At 40.2% G+C, this 27111-nt stretch overlaps 3 protein-coding genes across 5 annotated transcripts; all 3 read left to right on the forward strand.

Annotated features, from left to right (window-relative positions):
- Positions 1 to 1814: 1814 nt before the first annotated feature.
- On the forward strand, positions 1815 to 7052 carry LOC310958201 (angiopoietin-related protein 3-like; the record flags this gene model as incomplete). The annotated part of the gene is made up of 7 exons (XM_083929050.1): positions 1815 to 2321; positions 2662 to 2772; positions 4220 to 4340; positions 4674 to 4787; positions 5491 to 5586; positions 5767 to 6039; positions 6832 to 7052. 7 exons carry the CDS (start codon positions 1815 to 1817, stop codon positions 7050 to 7052), a joined length of 1443 nt encoding a protein of 480 aa, XP_083785176.1.
- Positions 7053 to 9773: 2721 nt separating this feature from the next.
- On the forward strand, positions 9774 to 17846 carry LOC310957598 (phosphoglucomutase-1-like). 3 transcript variants are annotated; one of them, XM_083928234.1, is made up of 11 exons: positions 9774 to 10093; positions 11586 to 11748; positions 12038 to 12184; positions 12421 to 12546; positions 14494 to 14684; positions 14972 to 15126; positions 15321 to 15436; positions 15563 to 15698; positions 16516 to 16699; positions 16850 to 16978; positions 17571 to 17846. In XM_083928234.1, exons 1-11 carry the CDS (start codon positions 9836 to 9838, stop codon positions 17658 to 17660), a joined length of 1695 nt encoding a protein of 564 aa, XP_083784360.1. In that variant the 5' UTR covers positions 9774 to 9835; the 3' UTR covers positions 17661 to 17846. The 3 variants fall into 3 exon arrangements, with proteins under 3 accessions (XP_083784360.1, XP_083784359.1, XP_083784361.1); XM_083928233.1 differs by having other exon boundaries at positions 16516 to 16978; XM_083928235.1 differs by lacking the exon at positions 17571 to 17846 and having other exon boundaries at positions 16607 to 16699; positions 16850 to 16975.
- Positions 17847 to 21172: 3326 nt separating this feature from the next.
- Positions 21173 to 26404, forward strand: LOC310958275 (leptin receptor gene-related protein). The gene is made up of 4 exons (XM_083929134.1): positions 21173 to 21307; positions 21645 to 21720; positions 23975 to 24161; positions 24857 to 26404. The coding sequence occupies exons 1-4, from the start codon at positions 21292 to 21294 to the stop codon at positions 24971 to 24973; spliced, it is 396 nt and encodes a 131-aa protein (XP_083785260.1). The 5' UTR covers positions 21173 to 21291; the 3' UTR covers positions 24974 to 26404.
- The last annotated feature ends 707 nt before the right edge of the window (positions 26405 to 27111 follow it).

The following is a 27111-nucleotide window of genomic DNA, read 5'->3' on the forward strand; positions in this document are numbered from 1 at the left end:
TGAGCTCAGTATCACCTTGTATACGTAGATCACACGCCCCCTTTCCCTCCGCACTGGCCCCTCTACTGTACGTCCCCTACTCTTTGAAACCGCGCCACGGCTGTGTCCAAGGTTTCATAAATGTGGGCCACTGTGCACCCATACATTTTAAACTTCCAGAGAGCAGGGCCCCATGCTGGAGTTAGATCTGTGGACTGTGTTCACTGTGTACACACTTTTGAGGCTCATGCGACTCTGCTTTCATATGGGTAGTTAAAATTTAACAGAAGAGAACGCAGGTCATCAGCTTATGCGAGTAGGTGGTTATATTTCACCTCATACTCTCACTTTTTGTAAGACAGCGTGCACCACTATTCAGCCACTGTGTGTGTGTGTGTGTGTGTGTGTGTGTGTGTGTGTGTGTGTGTGTGTGTGTCTGTGTGTGTGTGTGTGTGTGTGTGTGTGTGTGTGTGTGTGTGTGTGTGTGTGTGTGTGTGTGTGTGTGTGTGTGTGTGTGTGTGTGTGTGTGTGTGTGTATGTGTGTGCATGTTCATTTTTAGGCCATAAGGTGAAATAGGAAAAAGTGGCTAGAAAGTGGGGACTACTGTTTTTTGCATTTTTACATGAAAAATACCGTTAAAAGTTCTCCTCAAAATATCCTGCAGTTTTCTTTAGAGCCATAAATGTACAAAAATGTGAATTACAATTATTAATTATGCTGCTGGTTTTGCTTGTAAATTAATTTTCACTCATTTTGGAAACAAAATCTCTCTCACAAACTGACATTTATACATATTACATCTGAGAAAAGTGTGCATTGGTATACTTAAATTTGAATTTAGACCATGAAATATACAAAAAAAGAGAAAAAAGTGAATAGCAACCAGTACAATTGAACATACACATGGTAAATGTTGCTAAACAATGATGTTTTATACATGCAAATGGTCAGTAGACAGTGTGTAATAAGAGGAAGTAAAAATTAAAATAAAGAACACTTCAACACATCAACCAAAATATGGAATAAAACAACAGATTTACAAACAATCCACGTTGGTTGATCTCATTTGTGTGTTCTCTCGTGATATTACATACATGTATACTTACAGAGCACCTACATATACATTAACCCACTACAGGATCAAGATTAATGAAAAAAAAACACTGCAAAGTCAGATTTCTATATCGATCCTATACGTACACTGGGTCAGCTTTCTGTTTAAAAATAAACCAGCCACACATAATAACAGAGAGCAGCCATGACCTCAGCACAAGTAACTACAGGTCAGTTGTAAACACTTTGTCACACTGTCCTGACTGATAGGAAAAACGTATTTAGTTTAGAGTCAGTGCAAATGAATGTTTGTTTGTCATTTTGTAACTTGTGGCTTATTGCTGCAGATGAAAATGAAGAGAAGTCAACCGAGAGGGTGCAAGTTACATATTCAGTTTATATGGAGCAAAATTCAGAGTTGAGTTGAACTTATATATTGCAGGAAAATGTTTTTACTATCTTAAAGTAGGGTTCATCAGGTCAAATCCTTACATTTCCTTGTTCCGTTGATGAAGTTTGATTATTGACTAAACATCCAACTGATGATGATATCAAAGCCAATCACTGACATTTGAATTGAGTTGAGTTTAAGCAACTTTTAATAACCCACTCAGCAAGAGTAAACTACATCATGCAGATCCTGATCAGAAGAACCGGTTAATCATTGACCTGATTCCAAACTGTGTATATAAGGCCTTTGTCTGGTCACGGTGTTGGGAGCTGCCAGTTGTTCCCCTAACATCACTGACGCACAGCTGGAGAAGCAGCACACAGCAACAACATGAGAGTTACACTCATTCCCTCATTGTTGGTCCTGCTTGCTGCTTGTGTCCTTGCCCTCTGTGCCGGAGAGGAGCAGCCAGTCTTCCAGCCCGAGGCCCCGGTTGAAACCCGTTCCCGCTTTGCCGCTCTGGATGATGTGCGCCTTCTGGCTAATGGCCTCCTCCAGCTGGGTCAGAGCCTTAGGGATTTTGTTCAAAAGACAAAGGGACAGATAAATGACATATTCCAGAAGCTCAACATCTTTGACCGCTCGTTTTACCAGCTCTCCGTGATCGCCAGTGAAATTAAAGAGGAAGAAGAAGAGCTGAAGAAGACCACCGTAGTGTTGAAGGCCAACAATGAAGAGATCAAGGGCCTGTCCGTCGAGATCAACTCCAAAATGGACGGCATCCTGCAGGAGAAGAGTCAGCTGCAGACCAAAGTAGAAGGCCTGGAGGAAAAGATGAGCAACCTGGCACATGGCCTGGTGACGAGTGAACAAGTGGCAGAGATCAACGGCCTCAGGGTGAGTCACCTGTTGTTAGAAAGGATTTTTTTGGAAATGCCTCTGAAAGATCATCAAGATATGACAGAACCAAGACAGTTACACAGAAGCTAACACAAGTCTTCTACAGATACAATAAAAAATAGATGGGAAACAAGATTTAACAAGGTACCATGACATGCTTTTCTAGTAAGAAGTAGAATTTGTATCCTTAACTGTGCCTTGTTTTACATTTGTTTTTCCAATGTATGGCTAGTATAATACATATTCTGAGTATTATGTGTGATGTGAACAGTGTTATGTTAATAGTTATTCAGTTATTTAACTGTTAACCGTGGTTCCAATGTTCTGCCCTGACCAGGAGGTGATCCACAGCCAGGAGCGGAGCATCACAGAGCTGCTGAAGGCTGTGAGGGAGCAGAGTGACCAGCTCAGACACCAGAGGGTAAAGATCAAGACTCTGGAGGACAAGGTGAATATTGATGGACTGTTGGGAAATGTGTGGTGGAGCGCAGAGGGGGTTAAAGAAGGGCTGGGTTAGGTACTTGTTTTTCTGCTCAGGGTGGGAGGGCACGAGACGGTCTCATATTTTCTCACTCATTCTCTTCTTGTAAGTTTTTTTGTAAAAAAAACAAATTGTTACATCATATTAAAAGCTGCACCAGTTATAAGCTTCCTGGAAGAAATGTTTGTCCTGTCAATGGTTTGATTTGATGGACGCAGAGGCAGATGATGTCATATATATTAGACCATAACACCATCTCATCTTATTCATATATACAAAACAAAAATATTTATTTGTTGCTATATTAATGTTCTGAATATAAAGTACAGCCCCTTTTAAGTGTAATGCAGCTTTTGGAAAAAAATATATATATTGCAGTAACTCGAGTTCATTAGCAGCCACAGATCTGATCCCAGTTCACCCATTCAGTGGCTGTAACAGCTGTGCAGTATTCACAGAGTTGGTGGAACATTTACCATTTTGTTATGTTTCTTTTATTGGTATTTTTCATTTTAGCGATTACAAAGACATGACATACAGTTTGTTAACATCATCATCTCATCCACCACCCCCGACCCCCCTCCCATTCCTGTGTCCTCTCGGACAGGTTCATGCACAAATCGCAGGGTGAAAATCAATGAACTTGAACACAGAAAACAAACAAAAAACAATAATAAATAGATACAATAAATAAGTGACAAGAAAATACTTTCTGTCCCAAATGGACCGGGCATCATCGACAACAAGGCAAATCCACTCAACTCCGCTCCTTATCACCATTATCCATTACAACAATAAATAATAATTCAGTATATTTATATCCATGAGCCTATCTGTTAGGACTGTTACCTTTTGCTGTTTTTTATGATATGAAATATGTTATTTTGAGATACTGAGATACTAACTCAAGGAGAGGTTCCTAAAAAAATATTAGCTCAGGAGGGTCTTGCTTTCTTTCTTTTTTTAAAATAAAATAAGTTTCAGCCCCCCTCCCCACCCCATTTCCACTCACATAACCTTTTTAGTTGCAAAAGTAGTATCCATTTGTTCAGAAATGTCCTAAGACCATTTTTTTGCCAGTTAGTTATGAGCTGTCATCGTCATGACATTGCACTGAACCACTGTGCTGGTTGAAAGAAACTTTAATGAAGTGGTACTGTGCTTTAAAATGTAGACGTTAAACCTTAGGAGTGTGCAGACATAACAGAGGAGCTGTCTATATTTTAATAATCTCAGCCGGTGCCTCAGTGTTATGATACATTTGCATTTTCCTTGGTCTTGACTGTCACATTGTTATTGTAAAATATCTCAAGTGTATTCTGTGTGGAATTGCTATTTGATCCACAGTATTCTCCACGGTCACTCTGAGGATTATGTCTGCAAACTAAACTCTTTCCTTAACCATTTTCCCCAGTTTACAGTCAACACACTGACCCAAGACACCATTGAGAGGACATCTGAAGTCTTCAACAGTGAGGCACCAACACTCACCCCTTATCTGACCTCGAGCTCTCCCAGCACCACGGACATGATGAGTAAGATAATAAAACATGAAAAAATGTGTTTGTTTTCGGATTTGTTATCTGTTATTTGTCATGCAGTATACAGTATCAAAAAGCCCTAATGTTATATATCCAATCTTACTGTGTCAATTTACAGCAATTTTCTGCTTCATATTCAGTTTCATAAGTGCCTGGTATATTCACACTTACTGAGCAATCACCCTGTACACATTTTCCCTGTTAATGCTGCTGATATAAACGGTCTGGTCCCACTGCACTTCCACTTCTCTGCTCCAGATTAACACTTAACAGCTCATCTTTATGCGTGGCAGTTTGACATTACACTTGTGCTCATTTTTTAAATAGATCTGCCATCAGACTGCAGCGACCTGTTCAACAGAGGGGAACGAGTCAGTGGCGTTTACGCCGTCAGACCCACCGGAACAGAGCCTTTCATGGTTGTTTGTGACATGAGCAAAGGTACTGTAGCGTCACGCAAACACTAAACTTTATCACAACACAGCAGTGCAGGTTTTTTTTAAATCATTAAAGATCACATTTTAATCATTGTTTTGTGTTACATCTTGCTTAAAGGTGCAATGCTTAATTTAAAGCCGCAGTAGCAAATGTTAGGTTTACAGTCACAGTGAAAAAGTAGAAAACAGTAAACAACTGGGCTAATTACAAACAGTAACGCTGGATTACATGAATTGTTTCCTGTGAATTTCTAATCCATTTAAAGGCAATTTGAACGCGGTGTAAAAAATGGCGGACTCCACCACTAACAGTGAAATCTAATACACATAGAAGGAATCACAGAGTGTTAATAAATGAAATAGCTATTGCTGAAAAACTATCAACCACTGCGCAGAGGGCGATGTATTGAAACTTTGTCACTACTTCCTGTGGCCACATTGTGTGTATCCCTGTAACTTTTGCGAGGAAAGTAGAAACGTCCCCATATTTAACAATGTTACTAGTTGAAATATGAGCAAAATTAAACATTTGATGGTTGGACATAATGTATGTGTTTTAGAGAGGGGATACATTTTTATGGCAGACTGAAAATAGCAGAAAATATAGTCTTAAAACATCTGTGTCCCCCTATAACGTTTGCTAGGAAAGAAGAAACATATCCATATCTTTTTGTATAGTTGTTTTTTTTCTATTTTTTCCATTTTAGACCATGGAGCAACAGTCATCCAGCGGAGGAGAGATGGTTCAGTGAATTTTGATCAAAACTGGGAGAAGTATGAAAATGGGTTTGGAGATTTTCAAGGTGAGAGATGGAAAATTAATTCTCAACTGCCAAATTCTTTATTATTCTACGTATATTCTAATTATTACATTTGCAGTCATGTATGCCCGCACCTCTGCATGTCAGTTTGTGTGCATCACTTCTCAAAGGTGCTTGTTAAATCCTGTCAGCTCTGACTGCTTAACGATGTCTCTCTCACAGGGGAGTTTTGGCTGGGTCTCAGGAAGATCCACTCTCTAGCCGCTCAGGGCAACTCTGTCCTTCATATCCAGATGGAAGACTGGAAACAGGGCAAGCGCTTCATCGAATACAGATTTTACCTTAATGGTTCCGAAAGCAACTACACCATTCACCTCACACAGCTGTCTGGGGATTTGCCGGACCCCATGAGCAACCAAACAGGCATGAAGTTCTCCACCAAGGACAGAGACAACGACAACCACCAGGACTCCAACTGTGCCCTCAACTACACAGGTACAGAAGGTGCACATGTAGTCAGGGTCTGAAATTAGCACCCACCACCTGCCGAACGTGGATAAATTGTTGGCAGTGGCGTGTAAAATCACCAGGCCATATGTCACTCTGGCAGACAGGGAAAATGAACATCGGAAAGACATGCTTAGTGAGATTAGCATTTGATTTGATAGAGCTTTACATTAAAGTCATTTGGCAACTGCTGCATAACAGCAAGGCTATTGGCTGTATAACCTCTTTTGATTAACATTGACTCTCAACCCCTGCCTTCTTACGCTCAAACAAACAAAAACAACAATAAACTACAAACCAGCGGTAGCATGCAGCTAAAAACAGAGCGTAACGTTAAAAACCACCAGAACTGTAAAATCCACCCCGAAGTCACTGGTGTGTTAACATTTTTGCCTTCCGCATGAGTTATGTAAACTAACTCTGACAGGGTTTCATGGTGCATTCAGGTGCACCTTGTAGATCCTGAGTAAGAAGTACCCCTCCCTGTTAATTTAGCATGCATGTAATCATTTTTTGTATAAAATGTATTAAATATTCAATTAAGTTTTTACTTTAAATAAGGGCCTAAATTATCTAAATGTTATTTTGCCATTAAGCACATACATTTTAAAAGTGGCACATAAGATTTCAGTGCAGGCAGGCAGTGAAAAAAGTGAATTTCCGACCCAGCCTGTAGTAGACATGTTTATCCTCATGTGATGCAAAGAGAGGGGTGGGGGGTTAATGTATACCTGTCATCCAGTATCAGCTGCACAACATGTCACTTCTGTCCTCTTACAGGTGGATGGTGGTTCAACGCCTGCGGAGACAACAACCTGAATGGGAGATATTTCCACATGAGACATAAGGGGCGCTCAGAGCGTAGGAGAGGGATTCAATGGAGGCCGGGACGAAAGGCTTCTTACTCCCTCAAGCTCACCCAGATCTCTGTACACCCCATGGCTTCCCCCAGCACCCCTTTCTCCACTTTAGCTTCCTCTGAGATGGGTGCCTTTCTGTGATCCAGCACCAACCAATGAAAATTCTGCTTTTAATAGTGGGCAGCCTCGGCAGTGTTTCATGTTGACAGACATGGTTTAAGAACGCTTGGGCAGAGAGGAAGACGTTTCCTCCAAGAGTCAAGTTCTATTAGATTAAGTCACAGATGGCACTAAAAAAGCTTTTCAATTGTGAGCGCTTTTGTCTGCTTAACTGAGAAAGCCAAAAGAATGTAGTACTGCCTAAACTAGGATCTCCGTAATATAATAGACACTTGTATTGTGAAATCTAAAATATGTTGAAATGCATGCAATATATCTTTACTCACTGTATCTCAGAGGTCAAAGGTTATGAAGAAGGTTTTGAAACATACAGCCATATGTGAGCAGTTTTTATATTGGGTCACATTGACTCTCAGGGCGCACTCACACTGTCCATCCGTACCAAGCACATTTCACGGGTAAAGTCTAGTTCGTTTGACCGTTTGGGAGAGGTGGGCTTTTGTAAAGCACGTTTGCACATGTACGAGCACGCGCGTGCGCATGTGTACGAGCATGAGGCCTACGGCGGTTCTGACATCATCTTATGTGCGCCTGTTCGGACATAGAAGAATGAAGGACGGACCATCCGCGGACATTTAAAAAAATGGCGGCGAAAGGTTCACGTTGGTGTGATGCGGAGGTGGAGTGTTTACTGCAGATTTGGTCAGATGAAAATATTCAAAAACAGTCAGACGCACAAAAACTCTGAGGTCTACGGAAAGATTTGTAAACAAAGCGACGCATCGTGTGGCGTGTTACGGCGTGATGACATATAGGCAGGCAAGAAGCATTCGCACCGAGGCCCAGGTAGTGTGAGTACAAACGGGCCTGGGCCGCGGGGGGAGAGGGAGGTACCCTAAAGCACAGGGCACTGTACGGATGGACAGTGTGAGTGCGCCCTCAGTATACAGCAGTGGTTCCCAAAATGGGGAACCATCACGAGATACATCAAAGAAGTTGGGAAAGGATTGACAGGAAATGAAAGTCTGCAAAAGAGTTCTGCTTTACAATGGACTGTTCCGACATTTCTTTAAGTGGTTCGTTAAAAATGTGAAATACTGTCATATTAAAATGATTAAATGTAACAAGGTTCTGCATCTAATGATCATTTTCTCAATGAGTTGATTTAAGAATGTGGAAGAAGTGAAGACTTCAAATGTCACATTCCAAAACATCCCAAAATCTTTATTTTATTATAGAAGACTAATATTACCAGCAATTATACACCTTTGACAGGCTGGAAGTAGAGAATTGTTGGCATCAAATAAGTATTATTAGAGAAGTCACTTATTATCAATCACCTAATTGAAATAATTAAATGTAACGGTCTTACGATGGAACTACCTGCAACTCAATGACATCTGTAACCAGGCACCCCAAGTAGTCATTGCTTCATTGTCAGAGGTCATAAGGCGACCCGCTGCTAGATAACACTCATCTTTACTTTACATTCTGTATTTTTGATACATCTGCTATATTTTGTTAATTTAAATAAATAAAAAGCATGGTGGTGACTTCATACATAATGCTAGTGTTCATTTAGTGTGGATATATGTTTATATATATATATATATATATATATATATATATATATAAATATATATATATATATATATATATAAGAAAACCTTGATTAAACTCAAACTGACCAAGACAAACTCCTATATTGTTCCGGTTGTTATTATGGGCTGATTGATTGATTTGGGGTCCTGCCATTGGTCAGGTACAGAATTGTATTTCTAATCAATGTCAACAGAAATTTGACGCAGAGTAATGTCAACCTTGAACTAAAAGCACCAGGTTTGTTTTGATGACAAAGTCTCCAGTAGTAAGTGAATGAGTAATGTACGTTCTTGCTGTCTTGACACTCAATCTTTCAGAATACTGAGCTGGGAGGTTGTCAGACTCTTTTGTAACGTGTTGTTGGAGCCCTGAATAAACTCTAGAGGGCAGTGTTGTTCTGTCTCACACACTCTCTTCCACTCTTAATTAGTAGTGCTGCATGTATAATTAGATTTGACAAATTATATTTGTTTTGTAAACAGACACTTTCTTAAAACCACATCTATATTCACTATGTGCTTCTAATGACTCTCTAATCTGCTCCTCTCACTCTCTGTTCACACATTGAGCTTTAAAAAAGTGTAAATTTCCCCTCCTTAAATAGCACTAAGAGCCTCTCCGATGAGAGATGTCATCCTTCTTTTTGCATATTATTACTCCGAGCACAGCTGCAGCCATTTCACAGATGGACAAATAGCTAACACACACACACACACACACACACACACACACACACACACACACACACACACACACACACACACACACACACACACACACACACACACACACACACACACACACACACACACACACACACACACACACACACACACACACACACACACACACACACACACACACACACACACACACACACAGACACACGCACACACACACACACACACACACTTCTTTGTGACTGGGCCTGGAGTTTTGACAGTGATCTCCCTGCACTTGTGTGAAGGAGTGTCTTCGGTTACTAACCCCTGCCTCTGCGCACACATTAGTTTGAAAGGTTATTTTGGGCTTCAGAAGTAACTCTGTGCTTCCAGTGAAATAACAGGAGGAGTCAAGATTACACCCTCCCATTTTGCCCCTGTGTACAGTTCCCCATGTTAACTGACACAGGATTTCCCTCTAAACAGCAGGTCCTGGCTCCACTACGCTGTTGCATTAGGTTGGATTCTCATTTTGAAACAATGGACAACAGTCCTCTGCAGGTGTTGACTGTCCCTACAGCCCCCTACCCCGACCAAAGACCCGGCACCAGCGGCCTGAGGAAAAAGGTCTATGTTTTCCAGTCCAGGAGGAACTACCTACACAACTTCATCCAGAGTATCTTCTCCTCCATTGACCTACGTGACCGCCAGGGATCAACAGTGGTGGTGGGGGGAGACGGTCGCTTCTTCAACCGAACAGCTATTGAGGTCATTGTGCAGATGGCAGCTGCCAATGGGGTCAGTTTGTTTGTGCATGCTGGTAAGTGTGTGTGTGTTTGTATGTGTGTGGGTGGGCGGGTGGGTTGGTTGGGTGTGAGCATGTATGTGACACATGTTATAATCCCTTTGTTGTCATTAGTTGTACAAGCCTCATGTCTTATTACTATTCAGTTTGCAGCCTTTGACACATGGTTGTATTTAGAGGGGGAAAAATAATTCATTTATAGTAATAATTAATAAAATGGTGTGGATCAGACATTTACAGGTCAAATGTATAATCTGTTCTCCAAATGTTAACAAAATCCAAATAAAATAAGAAAAACTACAGACCATGTTGTGACCAGGCCAATGGTCCCTTCCCTACTTTCTAACACCTTACTTCTAGCGCCCTTGCTCTGACCACACCCATCTTTGAACTTTGAACCTTTATTTTGATCGCAACTGAAACACCTGCACGTTTTGTTTCTGTATCTTGCATGGTTGCAACGCTATTGCAGCATCAACATCAGTCCACAGACAGACATATAAGCGCCTATGTGGTAGTTTCTGCTACAGTAGGTTTCTCTGGGACCATATTTTGCCATGACGACAACACACACAGACTTATAAGGTGAAAACAATACCAGCAAGCTGTCGCGTTTCCATGCAAGTAGTCTGGCTCACCAGATGTGCAGCGCTACCCGTATATATGTGTGTGTGTGTGTGTGTGTGTGTGTGTGTGTGTGTGTGTGTGTGTGTGTGTGTGTGTGTGTGTGTGTGTGTGTGTGTGTGTGTGTGTGTGTGTGTGTGTGTGTGTGTGTGTGTGTGTGTGTGTGTGTGTGTGTGTGTGTGTGTGTGTGTGTGTGTTTTTAGCCAATGTAGCGGGGGGAAATAAACTACACCATTTAAGCTGTTTCTGTTAAAAAAGATTTACATGTCTTGTGAAATAATTAGTAATAAGTATTCAACACATATTGACTTTTGCATTCATTTCTTTTTCATAATAGTGTTAAGTTACAATTTTAATTAGCAGTTTGCACTGTTTGCTGATGCTTTTATCAATTTTAAAACCTGATATAAATGGCCAGTATAAGCCTGTCAGTAGCAGTGCAAGACAGTGAGAGGAGGCAGTATAATGCAATACAACAGCAGAACAATGTAACTCTATAAAATGAAAATGTAAATGCTGCCTTTCAGGCATAAAACCTCCTCCTCACTTCTATGATTCTTCAAATAGAAACTGTTTTGCACCGGTAATGAGCTCTCTGTGGTCCCAGGGTTTAAATTACATAACTTGAGCTTCTGATGCTTCCTCTGTAGGATGGTTAGAGGGATTTAAAATGCTCTCACACATAATATAACTTGCTCTCGATGTGCCATAACTGTCGTTCATTAAATTAAAGTCCAGTCTCAGTTACCTTGAGGCAGAAGCATTGATACACTAAACCTGGTATTAAGTGCTTTTCCCATCCCTGCCCCACTCAGATAAATTAAGATGCAACTCACATACACTTGTGTGACATTTTCTCAGGTGGGTCGTATGATCATTGGACACCACGGGATAATGTCCACACCAGCCATCTCCTGTGTAATCAGAAAATACAAAGCCATCGGGGGCATCATCCTCACAGCCAGCCACAACCCTGGTGGACCTGATGGAGACTTTGGCATTAAGTTCAATACTGCAAATGGAGGTATGGTAACTGGAGAGGAGGAAGCATGCGATAAAAGCAAGTGAAAAATAGGGTTACGAGAGAAGGAAACGAGGCTGTACGAGGCCTCGTGTTGCACACAAGTTTGTCTGGACATAAAATCTGAGCCAAAGTTCAAGCATGTTGAAAATATCTGAATACCTTTACCAGTAAACATCCCAAACAATCCTGAATATCATCACCAGTACACTGAGTGTGTATGTCTGTGGTTTTATAGTGCACCAGTACAAATCAAATAAAAATCAAACGTATTAGTTTCTTCCGTGCTCAGGTCCGGCCAAGGAGGCTGTCACAAACAAGATCTTTCAGATCAGCAGGACCATTGAGGAGTTTGCCATCTGCCCCGGACTGCAGGTGGATCTGACAACCCTGGGCAGACAGATGTTTGATCTGGAGAACAAGTTCAAACCCTTCACAGGTGAAATGCAGCATTAGTCTGAAACCCATCACTTCAAATTAGAAGTCAATGTAAGAAAACAATGGATACTAGAGGAGTAAAAACTTTCCCTATTTCATGGCTACATTTATATTTAAAAAAAAGGCACTGTTACTTTATGAGTTTGTCATATGACACATTTTTGCAATTCTTCATAGATCATTTTAACGTTTCTGATGCCATGTAAAGATTTGTTTCTCATCTGTGGTTGTGTCCAGTGGAAATTGTGGACTCTGTGGAATCCTACGCAAACTTGTTGAGGAACATCTTTGACTTTGCTGCTCTGAAGGAGCTCCTGTCTGGTGAAAACCCCATCAAGATAAGACTAGACGCCATGCATGGAGGTGAGAGGAGTTTTACAGAGAAGCACGTCATCTCATCAAGATATTCAGACGGACAGATTATCATGTCAAAACATTTAGCATGTAATATGTTTGTTTGAATGGAGCTGATTAAGCGCTGTATTTGACATTTTTTCATAGGTGAACTACTTGAATATGCAGCTTAATCAGTATAACTTTTTTAGTTTCATGTCAGGTGTCAGTGCTCTTTCTTCTTTCTGTTCCTCTCCTCTTTTAACTAAATAACTAAGGTGTATAACATGGGCACAAGCAGTGGTGGAAAATGTGCTCAGATCCTAAATTACTTTGTCTTAAATTCACAGTGTATAAATACTCAGTTTCAAATACAAGCACTGTAATAAAAACAAGTCCATTATAAGTAAAGTAATCATTATGCAGACCTGAGTGTTATTATATGCTGATGATATGTATATGAAGCAGTTAACTATGGTAGATTGTTGAGGGGGAGATACTTTTGACTTTAATGTTAATTAGGTTATAACAAATGTTTTATAATATAATCGTGTTTTAGTGTTTTGAAAAGAAACAATGTCTGTTCTTAGAAATACTGTTTATACTTCCCTTTGAAATGAAGCAGAGTTAAAGTAAAGTGAAGTAGCACAAACTGTAGAAGTGTAATACTTGAGCTAATGTCTTAAGTTGCCTTCCACCACTGCATGATGAAAAAGTTTAGGAAAGACAACATGATGCTTGTTTCTTTAAATGTTAAATATGACGGACAGGTGAAGCCACCAGTCGAAACACAACAATCTGTTTGGCCTCTTAGTCACCACAACTACACAACTATTATGTGGTGTTTGGTGATTCAAATGACACAAGTGTTAATTACAAAATAAATCATCTCATCTCATCTTCAACCTCTTATCTGGGGTCAGGTCACGGGGGCAGCAGCTTTAGCAGGGGACCCCAAACTTCCCTTTCCTGGGCCACATTAACCAGCTCTAACTGGGGGATCCTGAGGCGTTCCCAGGCCAGTGTAAAGATATAATCTCTCCACCTAGTCCTGGGTCTTTTTATATTAATATATGTATATTTAAAAACATAATTAACGATTGTGTTTTTTCATGCTTGGATATAACGTTAGAGAGGTGGCATGGGGTTATAGGAACTGTTGACTTTAGAATGATTCATAAGGATCAGGTTACTAAAGCTATTTAGAGCGTCCCCAAACACTGAAACTCAAACTAACGGTTGAAAAGTCCCAACATCCCCCTCGCCACCTCTTCACAGTCGGGATGTCATGAATATTGTTATTTATAGGTTATACATTTTGACAAGATTCCACGCCTAGACCACTGATACTTTCTCTCCATTTTAATCACTCTCTCAAAACATAGCTCCAGTACTCATTAACACTTATTCATTTGTGGAGATTTTGTTACCTTCGGAGAGAGCTTGGTTAGCCGCTTCCCTGTTTTCTAAACGTGTCAAAAAGACATCCAGAAGACATCCTCAGGAGAGCCAGAATGAAAATTGTTATACGTCTTTCCTGGATCTTTTCTCTTTGTCAATAGATGTCTAGAACTAGCTCTGCTGAATGTCTTTTCTCATCAAACTCTGGTTGGAGCTGTTTGTCCGTCCAGATTATGTCCTGACCCAACCTATGTGATATTGACCTCTTTTGTATGTTAACAGACGTTGCCTGCTCAGTGTTTACCTGCAGCTACCTGGCAGTGGCTTCATATTTAATATATTACAAATACTTCATGCAAGTGGTATCAATCTGCTCATCTAACTCTTGACAAGAAAGCAAACAAATGTATTTCCAAAAAATAAGGAATTGTCGCTTCAAACTGAGCAACACAGTCCCATATTTGTTTGTTTTGTTTCTGTTGCCGTTTAAGATTGCAGCCTGCTACTTTCTTTCTTAACACCATATTTATCAGTTGTTCGCCATTGTCTTGATAGCAGTCTCTGTCTCCTCCCCAGTGGTAGGACCATATGTGAGGAGAATACTCTGTGAGGAGCTGGGCTGCCCCGCCAATTCTGCCATCAACTGTGATCCGTTGGAGGACTTTGGGGGTCAGCACCCAGATCCTAACCTCACCTATGCTGCGGATCTGCTTGACAGCATGAGAGATGGACAGTATGAGTTTGGTGCAGCATTTGACGGTGACGGGGTACGTGACATCTACTATTGCTTCTCTCTTTCTTTCAATTTTCTGATTTAGAGAGGCCTCGGGGAAGACCCAGGACTAGGTGGATATCTTCACACTGGCCTGGGAACACCTCGGGATCCCCCAGTTAGAGCTGGTTAATGTAGCCCGGGAAAGGGAAGTTTGGGGTCCCCTGCTAGAGCTGCTGCCCCCGCGACCCGACCCCGGATAGCGGTTGAAGATGAGATGAGATGAGATGAGATGAGAATGAAATAACCTTGAATTTTATCCTTTGTCTGTCGGCTTTCTAGGACCGCAACATGATCCTTGGCAAGCACGGCTTCTTCGTCACTCCACCTGACTCTGTGGCAGTGATTGCTGACAACATCTTCTGCATCCCATACTTCCAGCAAACAGGGGTGAGAGGCTTCGCCCGCAGCATGCCCACAAGCGCAGCCTTAGACAGGTAAAAATACAGCCTGGCTTTCACATCATTGCCAAAACCAATTTTCCTATAGTTGAAGTCATGACAAACTTAAGAGTACTTTTGGTGCCCATGGATCTTTAAATAAGATTGAATCGCTGCATTAAACAGTTATAGTTTGTTTGTAAAGGCTCACTGTGCTTTCTTAGAAAACTCTTTGGTTGTATTTCCTGCAGAGTAGCCAAGGCCACAAAAATAGAGTTATATGAAACTCCCACTGGGTGGAAGTTCTTTGGGAACCTAATGGATGCAGGCAGACTGTCTTTGTGTGGAGAGGAAAGCTTTGGTACAGGTACTGTATTTCTTTAGCAAGTTATAAGATCAAAAGATGCTCCATTTGAACTGAAATAATGTGTGTAATTCTCTTTACTCTTTTTTGGTCTTTGCATGGTAAATGTAATTGCATATCCTCTTTCAGGTGGAGATCATATTCGTGAGAAGGATGGGCTTTGGGCCGTGCTGGCATGGCTGTCCATCCTCGCCACTAGAAGGCAGAGTGTGGAGGATATACTTAAGGACCACTGGCTAAAATATGGAAGAAACTACTTCACCAGGTGAGACGTCGACACATCTCTGTTGTCTGTCTGTTTGTCTGTATTCTGTACTCTATCATCATCCATTAAATGACACCGAATGAACAATAGTTAAAAAAAGAAATTGTAAGAATCTGTGTCTGAATCATTTTTAAGTAGAAATAATGTACATTATTCATTGGACATAAGGTGAGCTGATGACAGAGCCATGTTGAGAAGGTACATACAGAACATGACTGACATCTAGTGGAACATATTTCTCATTACATTTACTGTCCAGTAAATGACAATGTACAATGATTTTTAATTTACCTCTGCTGACATCAGAACTCACTGTAACCATGGATGGATTACTGAACAGGAGCACATAAGGTCAGTGGCCCTGACTCATAAAATGTTGCTGAAAAAACAAACACAAAATAGATGCTAAATGACCACAAGTATAAACAAAACAGACAAAATGACCGCAAAGTGACAAAAAATGACTACAGGGATGCAAAACAACCACAAAAAGATGCTAATTGACTGAAAATAGACAAAAAACGACAGCATAGAGACAAAAAATGATGACAAAGACACACAAAATAGTTTAAAATAGATGTAAAAGGACCACAGAGAGAAACAAAACGATGACATATGAACATAAAATGTCTAAAATAGATGCAAAACCACCACAAAAAGATGAAAAGTTAATAAAAATAGATTCAAAACAATTACAAAATGGATGGACCACAAAGAGAAACATTATGACAAGGTTATGACAGACATTACATTAGCAAACTTTGGACTGTTTCACCACCTTCATCACAGGCTTTTGGTTTTTTTTTTTTTAATCCAGGTATGACTATGAGAACGTAGACATAGATGCAGCGTGTGAGATGATGGAGGATTTGGAGATTATGATCGCCGACAAGTCCTTTGTGAAACAGAGATTCGCTGTGGGGGAAAAAATCTACCAAGTGGAAAAAGCAGACAACTTTGAATACACAGACCCGGTAGACAGCACCATCTCCAGGAACCAGGTACAAGACACACACTGTATTCCTATAATGTGTGCAGATACTGGATATAACCAATGGTCACTTGGTATCTGGAGTCTTTTCAGTATTACAGCTGCTCAGCTGTGGCTGCTGATCCTAAAAGCTTCACATGCTGGGCTGATTTCACTGCAGGGTCTACGGATAATCTTCTCTGATGGTTCTCGAATCATCTACAGACTCAGTGGAACAGGTAGCGATGGGGCAACAGTTCGAATCTACATTGACAGCTATGAGAAGGAGCAAATCTTTGAAGACACACAGGTAAAATAGTTCAGGACTCTTTTGGTCTAGTCCGCAATACTGGAAGACAGAAAGTCCTGTGATTTGCGTTAAAAAAATGTGTCTCGTGATTTTGCACTGCACAGTATGAAGTGTTGTGTGGTTGAGAGGAACAGGACAGGAATATCAGACCCTAACTGTAAAAAGTGAGATTGTGATCCTCATAGTTTGATGGTACCAGAGTGAAATTAGAGCAGAACATGTCGACGATGCTTTTAAGTCCGCTCTGCTCTCCATTCAGATGGGTGTCCAGCAGATGCTTGAGTCCCAGAAATGCTAACCAATCAGGACAGCATGGGCTTTTTCAGGAGGGGGGATTAAAGAGAGAGGCGCTAAAATGGAGCGTTTCAGACAGAAGTTGAATAGAGGTTTATTCAGACAGACAGTATGAGACAAATAACGTGTTTGATAAACATTAAAGCATGTAAACATGTTCTAGTAGAAACCAAAATACAAGTATGAACCTGAAAATCTGTATAATATGACCCCTTTAAGGTAATAAACATGGGATGTCTGGGATTTGAAATTCATCAGGGGCTTGAGTCTCTCACTGTATCGTATTTGTTTGGGGCAGGTGATGCTGGCACCCCTGGCAACCATCGCTCTGAAGATTTCCCAACTCCATCACAGGACGGGTCGAAGTGGCCCTTCAGTCATCACATGATTCCTCCCCTATACATCACTCCATCATTGCTAAACTAACACCCTCTTTGTTTTTCTTTCCAGATGTTTGTATAAACTGAGCTTCAATTCCAAATGTAGCTGCACAACATGCAGTAGTTTGCATTTTTTGGCTAACATATATTCAGTGATTGTCTCTGTCCCACATTAAACTGCTTTTTATTTTTGGGTCGTGTGTGTGATATCTGTGTCTTTAAAATTTTACAGCAAACAGCATCCTGGTCTCGTCAGTGTTTTCAATAGTTACGCCGATTTCACTTTTTCTTATCTATAATTTAGACGAATGAGTCACCGGCAAAAAAAGCAGCAGGGTTGGTTACAAAACCATGAGCACGCTGGGTTTAAATCAGCTAATCATGACATAATGATAAATGCAGCAGGTGGCTCTAGAACAGCAGTTTCACTTCCTCTGTAAAACCGTGTTATGACGCGGCCTTTGCTCACATTGTTCTGGCTCTGCACACACAGGATGTCGGCTGTTTAGTGGAAAGTAGTACTGAAAAATGAAAATAAAGTAACATGCTGTTTCACTCATGATTAGCATTTCCTCATGCACCAAAGTAAAGAACTGTGTTATTATGAAGCCTCAAGTTATTATTTGATGCTTGAAACACTTCACTTGCATGATTCTTGCACTTTTTGGTTTGTATCGTCATGGTTAAATGCAATAAGGATAAAAGGTCTCAGCTAAATGGATGTAAGTTAATTATTTGGGTTATCCATACTTCCTCATTCAGGGAAATTTAAACTCATCAACAAATAACAATCTGTGTGTGTGAGTGAATGAGCGACAACACGCCTTCTCGCTCAATCTTACAGACACAAACAAATCTTTCCAGAAGTAAGTGTTCTGAAAATTACAAAATACAACAACAAAGCAACATGAGAATATTGTGGCATTACATGTAAACAGGATTACCTTCAATCCCATGTGTTGTATAGTTTAAAGTTATCTTTGACTAATGTTAAAACTTCTTTTCTGCAGGAGATATTTAAGCTGCAACATTTTTAAAAGAGACCTATCCATCTCTGGTACAGTAGATATCCATCTGGAGAGCAGCAGCAGCAGCATCGGTCCGCTAACATCTGCTCCTGCTCTGTGATCACACATGCCCTTTGAAGTACACTGTACCTTTCTCCTGGTTTCATCTCCATATTACACTGAACCTGGAGACCTACAAGAGGGAGGCACACTGAGTTTACCCCTGGTTCATGTACATGTTTGAGATTGCACCGGTCATCATAAATTCTACAGCTGTTTTCAAACAGACGAATGCAACATTTTGTGTGTGCAATGCTTAAAAATGTACTCTAGTAGGCCACCGATTTATTCATGAGATAACGCCCTTTCAAAGTACTATTTACATGTCCAAGCCAGTCCAAGCCTCGTATTTCTACAATGACACTGCATTTGCCCTGGTGTTTGAACAGAACTGAGTCAAAAAACCCAACTGAATTGCCATTTTACTGCTTTCCTGTCATTGAAAAGGCGTCTGCAGTGAAGAAAGAAGTGACTGTAAAAGCTTCAGCCGTCATTGTTTGTTTTGTTCTACGGAGCGTTTGGAGCAGACAGTCATTTGAAAGGGTGTAAGGTCAGACTTAAAGACCGGAAAGACCATTTCACAATTGTAGACATAAACTTTCTGGATGCGTCCCAGTTTATTTCCTATTTCAGTGTGACAACTGACAGGAAGTTAACAAAGACCCAGGCTGTTGCCTAGCAACGGATTCCAGTGAAAGGATAAGTAACATACAAATTTGATGAATGTGCTCACAAGTGGCTAACAATGTTTTAGTTTGTTTCGCTTTGTTTCCAAAACTTTATTTAGAACAATTAAGGATGTTACAACTTTAAATAAGGAATATTTAATTTGCATTTCTCAAAAACATTATAAGCATATTCAAGGCAACATTAGGGCTCTTTTGACAATACATTAAGGTGCGTACATAAATAAATAAAGTAAAATAAAGTACAAAGTACATACATAATAAACATACATACCGTACATACTATACTGTATATGATCCCCTTCTAGCAGTCAATAAAAAAGTCCTCAAATGTATTTCAATACACAAATAAATCAATGCACCACACATTTTTTTTATATTTTGAGTCCCTATCAATAACTCACAGACATTTTTATAACAGAAAAAAAATGTTTTATTCAAAACACCAAACATTTTGACATAGAATGGCATTTTTTTCGGCAACGGTGGTTTGTTTCAGCTAATGTTTATAAAGAAGAAATGTATTTATTTAATTAATTAATGTTTTATCCCAATTTAGTGACGTGTCATATTTGTCCATTTACATTAATTAATGATATTTACCCATAATCATTATAATGGAGATGATACCATGCATGAGAGGAGGACTCTGCAGCATCTGGGGGTGTTTAGGTGTGTCTTACAGCACTGGAGAGCTCCCTCAGTGACCGGCTGCTTCCCCCAGAGTGTGTGAAGGAGTTTTATCGCAGGTCTGTCCTTCCTGCAGCTGTCAGACTATACAACCAGCACTGCTCCCAGTATACCTCACACACACACACACACACACACACACACACATACACGCACGCTGCATATTGTTGTATATTGTATAAACCTATGTTTAACCACAATGTCTGTTGCACTCTGTCACATTAGTTATTGTTTGATTTATTTCATGTTAGCTTTATTTTGATTTGATTATGTTAGCTTATTGTCACTCTGACCCTTTCCCATCTTTGTATTGAAAGTGTTGCACAATCATTTCCCCCGGGATAAATACAGCTTCTTGAATCTTGAATCTAATGTTCACCAACTGGGTTCACTTCAGTGTGAAAAAATTAGCTGAGGTGAATTTCAATCACAATGTGCAATAGTAATATTAATATTGCCCTCTGTGCCTTAGTGTACATTTATATGAAATTGTATTGAGGGCGGCAGTAGATCAGTCCATAGGTAACTCATCTGTCAACAGGAGGGTTGCTGGTTCGAGTCCCTGTGTGGACCATGAATGGAGTGTGGACGGGTGGCTGGAGAGGTGCCAGTTCATCTCCTGGGCACTGCCAAGGTGCTGGTGAGCAAGGCACCGAAGCCCCAACTGCTCGGGGCACTGAGCCATTGGCAGCCCCCCCCGCTCTAACATCTCTCCATTAATTGCATATATATAGGTCCTGTTTGTGCACGTGTGTGTATTTCGGGCCTGTGTGTGTCACATGAATAATAATAAAGTGAAAAAATCGAATTTCCCGTTGCGGGATTAATAAAGTAATTCTTCTTCTTCTATACTTCCCTGTGTTTGTATTGTTCAGATTTTTCTATATGTATCTATAATCTATTGTTTCTTATTGATGCTTCTTCTATGTTTGCTATCCACTTTGCTGCTGTAATATGGAAATTTCCCATTTGTGGGACTAATAAAGGAATATCTTATCTTGTCTGCACGCTCACTTCTCTGTTGGCAGTGAAATCTCAAGCAGCGCTACTGTCGCTTTAAGAGTCACGTGACAAGAAAAGCCCCGATGGAGGAAGCAGGAAGTCCGCCAGCCAAGAAGAAGAAGAAGAGCAGCACATAAACAAAACACAAAGAAACAGAGCAAAAGTCAAACAGAAACTTTCACACGTTTATCGCAATGGCCGGCATTAAAGGTGTTGTATTTAATGCGTTTATGAGTCAGTAGACAGCTGAGAGTTACGTCCATTTAGTTACGAAGATGTTAATGTTTTTAAAAGTTTAGTTTTCAACCTTTTTGAAAGCCTTTGCTGAATCATTTCGAAAGCTAGCATTACAACATTCAGATTTTTACAGGGTGTCTAACGTTAATTCCGGTATCAGGTCATTGTTTTAAGATATTATTTGTTGCTTTTTTCATCTTAAATGTTGACACTGCATACAGACATATATCAAGTGTTACAAGCTTAGCTGTTTTGTTTCTTATTGTAAGTTTGGACACTAGTGAATAATGTAACGTTTCTCTTCTTTCAGCACTGGTTGGTTTGTCCTTCAGTGGTGCCATTGGACTTACATTTCTTCTTCTGGGCTGTGCACTGGAACAGTACGGGTAGGTTGTTTGTCACAATTAAGTATTTATGTTCTTACATGACAGACTTGAATTAACATGCAATATTGATGCTTAAAGGTTTAGTTAAGATTTATTTTCCCAAGTGAAGAGGCACTTAATCAGAGAGACATGAACCACAGCAGTTAAGGAACTTTTAGATAATAATAATAATAATAATAATAATAATAACAATATTATTATTATTATTATTATTATTCGGAGTAGAGACGCTGCTTCTTTGCGTTGAAAGGAGCCAGTTGAGGTGGTTCAGGCATCTAGTAAGGATGCCCCCTGGGCGCCTCCCTAGGGAGGTGTTCCAGGCACGTCCAGCTAGGAGGAGGCCTCTGGGAAGACCCAGGACTAGGTGGAGAGATTATATCTCCACACTGGCCTGGGAACGCCTCAGGATTCCCCAGTTAGAGCTGGTTAATGTGGCCCGGGAAAGGGAAGTTTGGGGCCCCCTGCTAGAGCTGCTGCCCTGCGACCCGACCCCGGATAAGCGGTTGAAGATGAGATGAGAAAATAATAATATTAACAACAATAATTCACTTTTTTTGTGTAGCACCTTTCAAAACAAAGTTACAATAAAATAAAAGAAACATACAATTAAAAGGCATGCATACCTACAAGTTAATTAAGTAAAAGCACATTTTTAATATTTTTCTTTTTTTTAAAGAAGAGATTTAAAGCAGCACAAGTTGTGGCTTGCCTGATCTAAAGGCTTCCTGAAGGCCTGGCTGCCCCAGGTCACCCCCTGGTCACCCCCTGGTCACCCCCTGGTCACCCCCTGGTCACCCCCTGGTCACCCCCTGGTCGCCCCCTGGTCACCCCTGGTCACCCCCTGGTCACCCCCTGGTCACCCCCTGGTCACCCCCTGGTCGCCCCCTGGTCGCCCCCTGGTCGCCCCTGGTTTTCAGTCTAGATCAGGGACCCACCAGAGGATCTCAGGCTACACACATAAGTGATCAAACATTCATTGATTATCCAGGAGCAAGTCCCATGGGGCCTCAAAAGTGATAACTAAAATCTTAAAATCTACTGAGCAAGAAACACAATGTAAGGAAGCTACAAATTGGGGTTATTTATATACTCTTTTGTTAGAATAAGAGAGGAGAGGGAGGGATTTTGAATAAACTGCAGTCTAAATAGGTTATGTTTGCTTAAGCATGACCATCATGAGTATGTGATGAATGCATGAATGACAATTTCAAGGTTCCTTAGTAAACACAAAGGACTGAGTCTTAGTGATTCTGTAGCTGTTTAGACTGGAAGACTATTTAAACATGTTATTTGAGATTAAAATTAAGAGGCAGATTTAATAATATTGGTCAAATAAATGCTGCACAGACTTAGAAATGTAGTCTCTTGTTTGGGTTGAGCTCCAGAAATGCTGAATCCTACAATTTCCATAATGCAACTCAATGGCGTCTTTCATTACTGCCCACCTCTTTCAAACCCCACACTCCCGGTCTGTGATGCAGGCTTTCTGTTAAAAATGTAAACCTCGAGCACAAACTGAGATAACTCTGATGCCATTGGGGTTATTATGGTCTAATATCCTCCGTAGTCACAGAAGATATGATACAATTGTGTTACAAACAATGTAATTCTTCTCATCGAGGACACATATTTCATTTTATAATAATATGACTTGAAGCAACTTAATCTATTTGGACTTTATTCTCTCTCGGGGGAATTATTGGGTCAGTGTAAATCATAAATAAGTCATAGAGTGTGGTCTATACGTAGTCTCTAAAGTGTCCTGAGATAACTTTTGTTATGATTTGGCACTATAAATAAAATTGAATTGAATTGAATTATATATATATTGCTATATGTATTTGTTTTTTGGGATAATATTATGAAATATATTAAATATTTTCTTAAAATCTCAATTATTATATCTTTCCTAACAGTTGCCCTAATACTTAGTTGTAGTTGACAGACAAGAGTTTGAATGAGTCACATTCTATGATACTTTCATGTTTTTATTGTGAGGGACAAATGCACATTCTCAAATATTGAGGAGGGCATGTTCCCTGTGTACCCCCTTGGGATCTGCACTTGTTAAAATCTGAGGGATGTCCCTTAAACATGTCATGTCACTTGTCTTTTGTGTGTGGTTAAATATTTTTGAGTGTTTTGTTTAAGGATATGATGTTTTTCCTAAAACTGCACCTGTTTATTTTTAAAGATGCTGGTATGTCATAAAATGTGGACCATCCTTTTAACTTTTCCTCTTCTGTGTCTGTAGGGTATACTGGCCGCTGTTTGTCCTAATTTTCTACATTTTAAGCCCCATCCCGACCTTCATATCCAGACGCCTCAGTGATGACACTGACTCCTCCAGCAATGCGTGCAGAGAGCTGGCCTACTTCTTAACAACTGGAATCGTGGTATCATCTTTTGGGCTTCCCATTGTGCTAGCCCGCACTAGCACAGTGAGTTCTCTTTATGTTCACATTAGGGCTGGGCGATATGGCTGAAATGTTCTCTCTGATATAGGCCTTTTTCAATGATAGGTATCTTGATACAGCATGTTTTTTTCTGGTAACTCAATAAATAAGTACTCTGCATGAAATAACCACGTGCTAAAGCGTGTTTTTGTATACTCCTGTGAATTAAATACTTGGCAAATAAAAGTACTTTTTCTTATTTTATTAAGAACTTTAATGCAAAATTAACACAAAGTGAAAGAATCAGAATATAAAACTTCTGAATGACGTTTTTCGACATCGTGTCTGAAACAACATAGGAAATAATATTTTTTTCCGATTTTGAGGATATATTTGTCTTATTACACAGCTTAGTTGAACTTGATTCTGATGGTCAATTACAGCACTTTACCACCTGTTATTTGTGTATTGCAGACCGCTGCTTTGAAAGACACTGTTGCTATGGACACGGTTCTGATGTATCACCGTCTACCCATCTTTAAATGTTTTGGAAGTTGATTTCCATGTGTTAAACATAGTCACCATCATTGACTTTTATTTGTCTGTTTCGTTATGTCTATGCTCTCTGCCCCATGTCCATTGTTAGTATTTTTATCTTGCCAACAGAGTGTTGTGAACACCAATAGAAGACTATGGATCTATTTTTGTTCTGATTCAGTATCAATATTTTTCTCCTACAGATCCAGTGGGGTGCCTGCGGTCTGGTGATGACAGGAAACGCTGTCATCTTCCTCACCATCCTTGGCTTCTTTGTCGTGTTTGGAGGTGGGGATGACTTCAGCTGGGAGCAGTGGTAGATTGTCTTCAGACAGTAGACAGACAGATGACGGATGGATGGATGGATGGATGGGTAGGTGGATAGTTGAATGGATAGACTGCAGACTGAGGGGCACACATGTCCTGCACGTAATACAGGATGATGCTCATGCACAGTGTAGGCTGACAAAATGTCAAAATTACTGGGCATGCATTCAGGCAGATTTTTATACTATTGCATATATATATATTAAAGGTTATTAGGGTTGGAGACAACACCATGCACCCTATTATTGTGCCTTACGTCTGGGAGATACACTGATGCCTATCCACCTTAACCCATGTACTGTATATTAGCTTGTCTTGCCTTTGTTTCAACCCCCAATTCACCCTGCTCATTGCAGCTTACTGCATTTTCATTTTGCTTCAGTTAATCAGTATCATAAAGGGATCCTAAAGAGTACCTCTATGTAAACTGCAATGCTCACTGCATTATCTCTCCTCATTGTTCAAGGGGGAAGTGGCTATATTGAATTATGGCTTGCTTATTATGAGCACTGTTTGAAGTGTGAAGGCAGGGCAAGTCATCTTAATCCATGCTATCTGACAGCTAGTTCTAGGATTCCTAATCAGGTAAAGATATATTTGTCTAGAGTTTATGTGTGTTTTTTGGTTTTCATTTTGCTACAAGACTTTAAAGCCTTACTTTTTTTTGTTCTGGTGCAATTGTTTACATTCTCACCAAAGATCATTTTAGAGTGAAAAAAATGGAGCAAATTCACCTCTGAACTGTGGATTTTGATCTGTGCTATGCAGCAACATGATCCTCAAAAGCAAGCTGAGGCCTTTGGAGAACTGTTTAGTGAAATTCATGCATAAGTGTCTATGTTCAGTTGTTGTTTGAAGAGACCAGAGAAAGCACCCATGTCCATTTTATATTCCTGCAAGAGAATTGATACGATCGATAAGAGCGTTGTATGAATTCGGGAATCATATTTTTACATGTTGAATGGTAAATACAGAAGAAGTGTGTTTTAGGCCAAGTGCTTTTGTCCTAAAGGGGATGGCTTTAGCTGCAAACTCATTCATAAGTGCCTAATAGAGAAATCACTGTGATTCAGTTTTGAGTCAGGTTTTTGTGTGTCATCATCAGGGGCCATTGAAATTTGTAAATGTAAATCAATATTACATCATGTTCTGTTTCATCATATTAACTGACAATTACTGAGGTTCTCACGTTTGTATGATTAGCCCATAGTGACTATCATAGAACATTACAGCTGGTGTCCTATATTATTTCTTATTTCCTGCTTTTCAGTGGAAATATTATATTGTATCTCCCACAACTGACATGTTAAATAAAGAAAGCTTTTTTTCCAATTGTGACTCCCCGTACCCACACTAACGAAGGTTAAAGGTTATAACTGCATTGTGTTTTTAACATTGATTAAAACTCTGTATAGTGAAACACACTATGTCTTGCTGTTTACTGCTGGTGATGTGAGGAGAAAGTTGAATCATGCAAAGAAGTGCATGGAGATTTGACTCATGTAAAGCTTTGCCGCCTTAATGGTTGATGCATTCAAAGAGACACCTGCACCCTGTATAATACATTAGCAATAGTGACAGTAAACCTCTGTAATAGCCTCCCATGAGACAAAGAAAGGGAAAGAAGGCGAGTTGGTGTGTGTGTGTGATAGGTACATTTTTATCTGGCCTGACTTTGCGAACAAACCCTTGGCCTGACTGACAGATATTCAGGTGTGAGCAGCTGCTAAATAATTTAAATATTTCTGCAATATTCAACAAGCGGTGTGCAAAACCATGTTTTGCCTACCAACATCTGTCTGCCTCTGTGTCTGTTTTGCTCTTTCCAAACGCACAGACATTAATATTGAATACAGATGGACAACATTGCCAATTGTGAGTAAGCTGCATAACAAAAGGGCTGATAAAAGGCAACATTCTCTATTCAGGGTGAAACAGGATGTGATAGAAATCAACCATGAAGCTGCAGGCTGGGGGTGACACCTCTGCTCACTGAGGTTTCAAAGCCTCAGTAACACTCCTGGGCCAGTATTGAAAGTTAAGGTCCATCAGAAACAGAGATGAGACCGCATGGTAAATGTAAGTCAAGAATAATTTCAGCAAGAAAGCTGGCGATTGATCAATCGAGGCT

This window comes from Echiichthys vipera, assembly GCF_963691815.1.
Source record: "Echiichthys vipera genome assembly, chromosome: 15".
NCBI lineage: Eukaryota > Metazoa > Chordata > Actinopteri > Perciformes > Trachinidae > Echiichthys > Echiichthys vipera.

What these genes read in the sequence shown, in the direction of transcription:
- LOC310957598 (XM_083928233.1), top strand. Translation starts at nt 9,836, where the DNA reads ATGGACAACAGTCCTCTGCAGGTGTTGACTGTCCCTACAGCCCCCTAC. An exon ending in GTTCAATACTGCAAATGGAG is followed by an intron (nt 11,749 to 12,037) that starts GTATGGTAACTG and finishes TTCCGTGCTCAG; the next exon opens with GTCCGGCCAAGGAGGCTGTC. An exon ending in AAATCTTTGAAGACACACAG is followed by an intron (nt 16,979 to 17,570) that starts GTAAAATAGTTC and finishes TGTTTGGGGCAG; the next exon opens with GTGATGCTGGCACCCCTGGC.
- LOC310958275 (XM_083929134.1), top strand. An exon ending in TGTGCACTGGAACAGTACGG is followed by an intron (nt 21,721 to 23,974) that starts GTAGGTTGTTTG and finishes CTGTGTCTGTAG; the next exon opens with GGTATACTGGCCGCTGTTTG. An exon ending in TGCTAGCCCGCACTAGCACA is followed by an intron (nt 24,162 to 24,856) that starts GTGAGTTCTCTT and finishes TTTCTCCTACAG; the next exon opens with ATCCAGTGGGGTGCCTGCGG.